Here is a 9,326-nt window from a genome sequence, read left to right as displayed (position 1 = left end):
AGCACACCTACGGCGGACGGCAGAAAGGGCCCAAAGGGACGATGAATGGGGATTGGAAGCATTGGAGGAGGCAATTCGAACAGGAGAAGGATAGCAGGAAGGGTAGCCTAAGCTGGAGTCAGCCTAGGCCGCACCCATTCCGCACGAAACACAAGGAGAGCACTGTGCTCGAAAGCCCTGCGCAAACAGGCGGTCTGGGGCGAGGAAAAGGATCAGAAAGAGTATGGAAGGGGGCTAGTGCCCCAGGAACTTATAGGGATAAGAGACTGTAGAATAGCTAACGGCCTCAAGTCCACGGATAATGGTCTGTCATAGCTCTAGGGCTCGGTATGGACAATAAACTTGATTAAATAATAATAAAGAGTATGGATGCTTACTAAGTAGATTTGGATATGCTCTGCACGCACCCTGATTATCGTGGCCGAGGCGCTGGAAAGATGCTTGTGGCTTGGGGCTGTGAACAGGCGGATAAGGATCGCGTCGCTGCGTATGTGGATGCGAGTCGTGATGGGCGCCCGTTGTATGCGCGGTATGGGTTTGAGGATCGGACGATTGATGAGCACAGGGCCGAGGGGATCACCTCTATGGTGAGGGAGCCAAGGTCGTGATATCTATCGACATAGTTCTCGGAGAGAAGGACGAGGTGACATGGGCATCCTATTTTTAGCAGACATGATCATGAAGTCAGATGCATTGGGATGTTAAATAGCATATTTACGGAGCAATGTGATAATGCGGGCATTTGACGAACACCAGCGGGGTGCGTTAGCGTGTGTACAGCTACTAACCGGAACACAATCCGAGATGAGATTGAAAGACTCGGCCGAGGACCAAAGTACTGTACGGAGTACCTCAAGATACTGTGTTGCTGTGTTGCTGTTGCATTCGTTTATTCTTGCGAGGTCTAAATGGAACAACACAACACATCAACTTAACCGCCGCCAAGGTGTGATAGCACTAGGATACTCCGTACTTCCACCGCCAAGAGACAGTGTGATGACAAGGATAAACTACGGAGTACACCCAGGCAAGGACTGGCGGTATTTGTAACTCCGACGCCGTTTGCGAGGATAGAAACGGTGCCTCTTGGGAATCCGCGCGGATCCAATAGCATTCAGTGTTTAGAAATAACGCGCGACGGTGTGCATGAGGCTAACAATAGTAGAAGCAGGGAACGTTGTATGTGCGTTCCACCCGTGTAGGACGGAATGCGAATGCCACTATGCTAGGATACGTATTTCTGTACGGAGGACGGCCGTCACACCAATAGACCATCGCTATCGTCCGGGTTCTGAATTGGCGAGCGGAGAAAATCAGAATAGGGAAAGGGAGGCAACCAAGTTCACCGAAATGATCCATCGCATCGTCGGTCTCCGAGGTCCGGGCGTATTCAGAGTACACCGCGCATCACTGGATACATAATACAGTACTGAATGCCGTCGTGGATAGAAAATCCCTTCATAACGGCGAAACTGCATCAGCCTCAGATCGCACATCATTATTCCATCCCGTTCCAGAAAGAGTGAGCGTAACAGTACAAGGACGGAGCACGTATTGCCACACGGCACTCGCAACAATGGTGATACGTATCGGCACTTGCCAAGACACTCGGAGCAAACAATCAATGCGAAAAGCCCGCGGACGATCTGTCGCAAGGTCCGTTTAGCCTGCTAGCATCAGCACGATTAGTCCGTGGTACGCCCGACCAAAAGGCGTGGTTCTAATTACCAAGCAATCACGGCCTCGACCCGATGCCGAGTGTCTATTTGGCGGGCTTATTCAATCAATGCCAAGCCCAGTTCCACCGGCATCATTACATCTCACCATTTTGTCTCTCCGGGGGCACCATCTGAGTAAAGTAGTATTCTGATGTGACGGAAGAACGTGGGAGTCCGGCTTGTGCTCAATGGATAAATCGTAGTTGAATTCAGGTAAGATATTGTCCCGTATTGATAATGCATCGTGCCTGGCCCGTTTGCCCTCCGTGCTGGTGGTCCTGCCATGCAAACAAATTAGAGTCCTGCCCACTTAACTGACTAGTTAGTTTAGGTCCGGCTTAATCCAACCAGCATGCTGTACTCCGTATTAATCAACCAAGGAAAGATGATCGAATGTCTCCACCTGGACCGGTGGTGACCATACCAGAGTACAGAATAAAATGGGGGTGTTCGTTCTTAAGCCGTAAAGAAATGCTCGCTTTCTAGGCCCTTCTGCTCGAATAATCAACATAACCAACATAATCAAGCTCGACCGACTGTTCTATCTCGATAATCCGTATTGCATGGTCCCGTAATGCATTCCATATGGTTGGTCAGTTGGCCCGGTCTGGTTTGTTCCTGTGCCTGGTCTTTGCTTTTTGTTTTCCCTTCCTCTCTCCACGGCATGGCTGCATATAATACTTCTCCTCTTCCCCTGGTCGATCGACCTGTATAAATCGCCCGCGGAATCCCACTTCCTTGCGTAAACGAAATCCAGGAAAGGAAAAAAGATCTCTTGGCTCTTTTGGGAAGAAGTATTTATACTTCGGTCTTCCTTTTGTTTTGTTCCTGTTCCACAATTCCACAGATACAGCTACACCTCGAATAGCTGAACAGAATGCGCGCCATTAGTCTCGCCGTCGTTAACGGCGCTATTGGCCTCGCCAATGCTGCCTGTCCTTACATGACCGGCGAGCTCAACGCCCGCGATACCCCCAGCAACGATGCCGCCGCTGCCACCGAGGAGTTCCTGTCGCAGTACTACCTCAACGACAACAACACCTATATGACGACCGATGCCGGCGGTCCCATCGAAGACCAGAACAGTTTGAGTGTGGGCGAGCGTGGTCCGACTCTGCTCGAGGACTTTATCTTCCGTCAGAAGATCCAGCGGTTTGATCATGAGCGGGTATGTCTATCCTCCCCTTCGTTCCTGAAAGAGGTCTAATGGTGTAGGTCCCCGAACGTGCCGTCCATGCCCGTGGTACTGGTGCCCATGGTACCTTCACCTCGTACGCCAACTGGGGCAACATCACCGCCGCCTCGTTCCTGGGCGGCGAGGGCAAGGAGACGCCCATGTTTGTGCGTTTCTCGACTGTCGCTGGTAGCCGGGGTAGTGCAGACCTTGCCCGTGATGTCCACGGTTTCGCAACTCGTTTCTACACCGACGAGGGCAACTTCGGTGCGTCCCCATCCAACCCCCCCCTCCCCTCCTGCACCCCAACCATGCAAACACTAACATTCGAAATGTATAGACCTGGTCGGAAACAACATCCCCGTCTTCTTCATCCAAGACGCCATCCTCTTCCCCGACCTCATCCACGCCGTCAAGCCCCGCGGCGACAACGAAATCCCCCAAGCCGCCACCGCCCACGACTCAGCCTGGGACTTCTTCTCGCAGCAGCCCAGCGCCCTGCACACGCTCTTCTGGGCCATGGCTGGCCATGGCATCCCGCGCTCCTTCCGCCACGTCGACGGCTTCGGTGTGCACACTTTCCGTCTCGTCACTAACGACGGCGATACCAAGCTCGTCAAGTTCCACTGGAAGTCGCTGCAGGGTCGCGCCAGTATGGTCTGGGAAGAGGCGCAGCAGGTGTCGGGTAAGAACCCGGATTTCATTCGGCAGGATCTGTTTGAGTCGATTGAGAATGGGTATTATCCTGAGTGGGAGCTGGGTGCGCAGATTATGGATGAGGATGATCAGTTGCGGTTTGGGTTTGATCTGCTTGATCCTACCAAGATTGTTCCTGAGGAGCTTGTCCCCGTCACGCCTCTGGGTAAGATGCAGCTCAACCGTAACCCGCGCAACTACTTTGCCGAGACCGAGCAGGCCATGGTAAGCCCTTCCCCCCTCCCCTCTCCTTACCCTGTACAGAAGTACTGACAAGACAGTTCCAACCTGGCCACATCGTCCGCGGCATCGACTTCACCGATGACCCCCTCCTCCAAGGCCGCCTCTTCTCCTACCTCGACACCCAACTCAACCGCCACGGCGGCCCCAACTTCGAACAACTCCCCATCAACCAGCCCCGCACCCCCATCCACAACAACAACCGCGACGGCGCAGGCCAGATGTTCATCCCCCTAAACCGCGACTCCTACACCCCGGGCCCCGACACCACCAACCCCGGCGCCCCCAAACAAGCAAACCAAACCGTCGGCAAGGGCTTCTTCACAGCTCCCAACCGGAACCCTGGCGGAACACTCCAGCGTACTGTGGGCAGCACATTCAGCGACAACTGGTCGCAGCCGCGCCTCTTCTACAACTCCCTCGACCCCGTCGAGCAGCAATTCATCGTCGACGCAATGCGCTTCGAGAACTCGAACGTCAAGTCCGAAGTCGTCCGCAACAACGTCATCATCCAACTTAACCGCGTCTCCAACGATCTCGCCCGCCGCGTCGCCCGCGCTATCGGCATCGAAGAACCCTCCCCCGACCCGACCTTCTACCACAACAACAAGACAACCAACGTGGGAACCTTCGGCGGCAAACTGCAGAAACTCGAGGGTTTGAAGATCGGCTATCTCGCGTCCGTGGACAACAAGGATTCTCTGTCCGAAGCCGCCACGCTCAGCAAGAGTCTCTCGCAGAACGGCGTTGAAGTCGTCGTCGTCGCCGAACGACTCAACGACGGCGTCGACCAGACATACTCCGGCTCCGACGCTATCCAATTCGACGCTGTGGTTGTTGCCAGTGGCGCAGAGAGCCTGTTCAACCCTGCTAGCTTGACTGGCGGTGGTGTGAAGAATGCGACTGCTGGTGCTGCTTCGACGCTCTTCCCCGCCGGCCGTCCGTTGGAGATTCTGATTGATGGGTTCCGGTTCGGTAAGCCTGTTGCTGCGCTTGGTAGTGCGACTACTGCGCTGCGGGGTGCTGGTATTGCTTCGAGCAGGGAGGGTGTGTATGCTGCCAAGTCTGCTGGTGATATTGTGGACCAGATCAAGGAGGGCCTCAGGGCGTTCAGGTTCCTTGACAGATTTGCTGTGGACAACTAAGCTGTCCCAGCCATGGTTCGGGTGGAAAGATGATTGCAGGATTCTTGCTTAATATTAGTATCAATGACTTTCTTTTTGTTTGCTTCGGTTGTTGATATTTTACTGTACTATTTGCATCATGATGTATTAGAATGGCCTGTATATGTATTCAATGAATCGGTGATTATTATTATCAGTTCAGGCCGATATGCATCTACCAAAATTCGAGAGAACAGGAAGATGGTTAGTTATATAAACCAAACGCTTCGTATTCGTATGCTAGACCCAAACAGGCTAGTTCATATATATACATGCAGGAATCCACGAGTGTCACAGTAACAATACTATTCTACCCCATAAAGATAACTAACCCCGGCCGACTTGCCTCCGCCCCGCAAAACCCCCACTCGACAAAGCAGCAGCGTCCCTCATACTGATTTTCCTCTTATCTTTGTCGTCGGAAGATTCAGAAGACTTATGGCCATCAGCAAGAATAGCCCATTCAGCCACGGTAGCGCCGACGCCATCCTCCGCATCAGGGGCCGCTTGGTTACCAGAAATGAGTAGAGTGGCATAGCGTGCCGCCGGAACGGGTCCAGACAGATCAATCCTGGTGGTATTGCTTTCGGGCAACATGATTTCATCCAGGTTGACTGTCTCCGGATCGTATGGCTTCGATTGCTTGATATTGGTCAATACGGCGACGACCTCGATATCGCCGCTATCAAGAGCCGAAACCGGATCTTCGATGGTCTGATTGTGGAAGATCACCGTTGCATTGACTGGAGGCGACTGGTGCCAGTCAAAGTAGAAACCAGAAACCGCGGACTGGGCACCAGACTTGGCAAACGAGACAGTCACCGCGCTCAGGTTGGCGGAGGAAGGCTGCCACTTGGTAGATGTGGCGCCATCAACAACGGAAATAGGGAACTGGCCTGGCTCGAATGCATCGTGTGACACAACTGGGCGACATTGAGCAAGGTTGCCGGCAACGGTGTTCTTGGATCCGATCTTCCGGTTAGGAATCGTCAACGACCCTGTCACAGACAGCTTGTAGACCGTGCTGTTAGAAAACGACCCAACGTGGACCGGAATAGTCTTGTTGGCAAAACGAGCTTCCGCTGTGTCAAGAACAGCAGCATTCGAAGCACGGCTGAGGGTCGTGTGGGTGTAGTTGGAGCTTGCCGAGATGGGCCATCCTCGCCAGTAGAAGGTACGGTAAGTGACATGAGGAAGTTGCGGGGGCAGGTTAGGATCGATATGAATAGAGTTGTCAGGGCGCATCCGTAGACCCAGGTATCCAGACAGAACGACCTGGTTCGCACCACCATGTCCGGTCAGGAAGGGATAAGCCGGGTGAGTGCCGCCGTTAATGCTGGTATCGTCGATCAGCTGCTCAGAGAGCTGATAGAATGGAGCCCGAACGTATGGTTCATAGGAATACTGTCCATATGTGTATCCAGCACAACCGGAAGGCGAAACTTCATTGGCGACAACCGAGAATATAGCCCATGTCATGGCAGGGCCATCGGGCGATTGCTTGTTGGCGTAGTAGTCCAAGTCATTCAACGAATTTTCAGCGGTGTAGTTGTCAGTGTAGCCCAACGGATACGTGTTGAGAACCACATCAGCCTGCTTGACCATAGCACTTCCATTCATCGTGTTGAATTCAAGAGTCACCCCGTTTTGCCGAAGCAATTGAACATTATCCACCATTTCGGCCCAGGTTTCGTTAGGTTCGACGCCAAATTGCTCGCGGAAGAAGTTGACATAATTCAAAGTCTCAGCGATCAAAGGCAATGTAAATCCACCAGCATCGACCATGTTGGCATACTCATCTGGATCAGTCATGTTCCTGATGGTCCAGGAGGATCCATTACGCTCCAGCAAGTTCGAATATAAAGTCGCAACCGAGTCATAAATAGGAAAGTGCTTCTCACGGAAGTGCTTCGTATCGCCACTTGCAACCCATTCGTACATCATGGACAGACCAATATCCCCATTCAAGTGGTACTGATAGTCCCAACACGGTCCAGTGGCCGTACAGTTACCGAACCTGCCACTAGCCCAAGGATAGATCGCCGCAGAAGAATCAAAGTAAGTCTGATTCTTCGAACCGGCATATTTGGTCTGGACATTAGCCATTGCCTGAGGATACTGCTTCACGCGGTAGTTTGTAACCCTCTGAGCAGCTTCGGGGTGCGAAAGGACAAGTCCGGGTTGCATCCAGACATCAGCGTCCCAGAAGATCTGGCCAGCGTATGAATCAGAAGTGAGACCGCCAACCGGGATACTTTCCACGTTGATAGGAGCTCCCGAAGCAGCCTTGATGGCATTCTTGCTGGCAGTGTTCTGCAGGAGGTAGTATGTGTTCGTCACCGCGACGATAGCCGAGTCGATAATATGTTGATCAGAGGGCAAGCGGCCGGTCTTTGGGTCGATAAAGTGGTCAACGGAGTTTTCTGGCATCACCTTGGCCCATTCGGAGACATGAGAGACTAGCGACTTGAGGTAACCATTCGACAACGCCTTCGAAGCAACCTGCTTGGCAATCTGCTGAGGGTCCTCAAATGCATCTGTCGAGGCAGCACCGACAAACTTGGTAACGCGCATTCTCTCATTTGCCTTGAACTGCACATCGACCGACTGAGCGATGGAAGATGCATTGGCGCTGACATACGGCTTATCCGTGACAAGCTGGCGAGATGACAAATCGACACCAGCGGAGCCGGTGAGGTTCGCGTAGACATAGGCCGTGACATTCGAAATGCCCCAAGGACGCACAGCGGAGAAGATCGCACCGTCATCCTGGCCTGATTCCACAAAGTCCGTACGCACAGCCGAGTAGCCATCAACCACGTTTACAACAGTCGCGTTGGAGTCGACAGACGGAATGACTTCCATGTCGACCACGGCCTGGTTGACGTTCAACTTGTGGTTGAGCAGTCGATATGTGATATCGAACGAACCCTTGCCTTCAGGGGTCCATTTGTACGACCACGACAGAACACCAGCCTTGAAGTCATAGGTAGAGCGGAAGTCGGTGATGGTCTCGCTGTCCACCGTGGAATCGAGATAAGTACCGTCTCCCAAGTCGAGAACGAGGCCACTCCAGTGCGGGACACCACTAACGACGCTGTCGCCTCCATATTGATACAACCAGGGAAAGTTGGATTCATCGAGCGATGGTTCAGAGTCAAGGAAGCCGGCGATGGTAGCAAAGCTCTGACGCCTAGAGAACAAAGGCCAGCCACTGATCACGTCGCCGCTAACCGGAACATCAAGTTCGAAGAACGGACCAACGCTGGCAACGTTGATACCGAAATAACCGTTTGCGACGGAACCGCGGGATTGGTAGTGACCTTGGTCCAGGACTGTGGTCGTAAGCAGCCAGTTATCTTCGTCCCACGTCACCCCGGGGAACTTTGTTTGGTAGATACTAGAAGCATTGGATTCGAGATGTCCAGTGTTTCTTTCGATAGCGCGAGTAATACGCCCACTGCTACTGGCGCAATCGACAGGCGAAAGCTGCAGTAGCAGAGGCAGCAAGGTAGCCAGAATCTGCCATAGTCAGTACTTTGCGAGCGAACCCGTATTGAATACCGAGATATCTCACCTTAGACTGCATTGCTGTGGTGCCCCTTGTGCAGAGACCGTAAACTCCTTCTCAGAAAAAAACAAAACGTACCCCAGACGCGAAGACCCTTAAATACCATGCGGGGAAAAGCCTCCATCCTCGGGAGCCCTAAGCAATGGACCCGATTTCAGAGGCCAACAAACCGGCTGTGCCGTGACATACTAGTCGTCCCGACCAGCGCTCGATGCCGAAAAAAGGTCCACAGTAATTTGTGAGCACAAGCGGGCGTAGGACCCTTGGCAGATGTAACTCTGGACCGTGTGTTGGTCGGGGATGTCGGAGAGTGATTTTGTGGGGTTCTGGAGAAGTTTAAGCCCCGCAATAGTGCCGATGAACGGCCGTCAGTCGAGAAAATCGCCGGAAGCGGTAAGATGAGGAGAGCGTTATTTTTGTCTGGTTGGGGTTAGTGTTGATGTTGTTAGATAATAGGGAAGATTACCTGTATGCGATCAAGTATAATCATGTTGACTGTTGGAATAGAACTGGAGTCGAGTGGGAGAAGGGAAGAGGTGGTCAAGGAAGGTACAAGGGAAGGTACCGGGTCACATGCTCCGCGTAGTATACAGTCTACTGTACAAGTACAATACTACTTTCTGTAACCCCAGAGGCTCCAGTCAGCACTCCATCCTGGCCTTTCAAGAGACAGCAAGCACCTGGCCCAACCGGCCCACCCGATGCCAGGCAATCCAACCAGGGCAAGTGCATGTCTGTTGGGTCCCTGGGCACACTGGCATCGA

General features: G+C 52.9%; 3 protein-coding genes across 3 annotated transcripts; 2 read left to right on the top strand and 1 right to left on the bottom strand.

Annotated features, from left to right (window-relative positions):
- The first annotated feature begins 306 nt into the window (after window positions 1-306).
- ASPGLDRAFT_52373 (uncharacterized protein) lies at window positions 307-678 on the top strand. The gene has a single exon (XM_022547741.1). The coding sequence runs from the start codon at window positions 393-395 to the stop codon at window positions 606-608; it is 216 nt and encodes a 71-aa protein (XP_022396527.1). The 5' UTR covers window positions 307-392; the 3' UTR covers window positions 609-678.
- A 1,917-nt stretch (window positions 679-2,595) lies between these two features.
- On the top strand, window positions 2,596-4,973 carry cat1 (catalase catB; the record flags this gene model as incomplete). The annotated part of the gene is made up of 4 exons (XM_022541449.1): window positions 2,596-2,886; window positions 2,934-3,159; window positions 3,233-3,813; window positions 3,870-4,973. 4 exons carry the CDS (start codon window positions 2,596-2,598, stop codon window positions 4,971-4,973), a joined length of 2,202 nt encoding a protein of 733 aa, XP_022396526.1.
- A 345-nt stretch (window positions 4,974-5,318) lies between these two features.
- On the bottom strand, window positions 5,319-8,757 carry treA (alpha,alpha-trehalase treA; the record flags this gene model as incomplete). Its single annotated transcript, XM_022542966.1, has 2 exons — window positions 8,569-8,757; window positions 5,319-8,513 (listed from the first exon to the last, which is right to left on the bottom strand). The coding sequence occupies exons 1-2, from the start codon at window positions 8,578-8,580 to the stop codon at window positions 5,319-5,321; spliced, it is 3,207 nt and encodes a 1,068-aa protein (XP_022396525.1). The 5' UTR covers window positions 8,581-8,757.
- Between the last annotated feature and the right edge of the window lie 569 nt (window positions 8,758-9,326).

Source organism: Aspergillus glaucus (genome assembly GCF_001890805.1).
Source record: "Aspergillus glaucus CBS 516.65 unplaced genomic scaffold ASPGLscaffold_28, whole genome shotgun sequence".
Taxonomy (NCBI): Eukaryota; Fungi; Ascomycota; class Eurotiomycetes; order Eurotiales; family Aspergillaceae; genus Aspergillus; species Aspergillus glaucus.
This window is presented reverse-complemented; position numbering and strand designations above follow the sequence as displayed.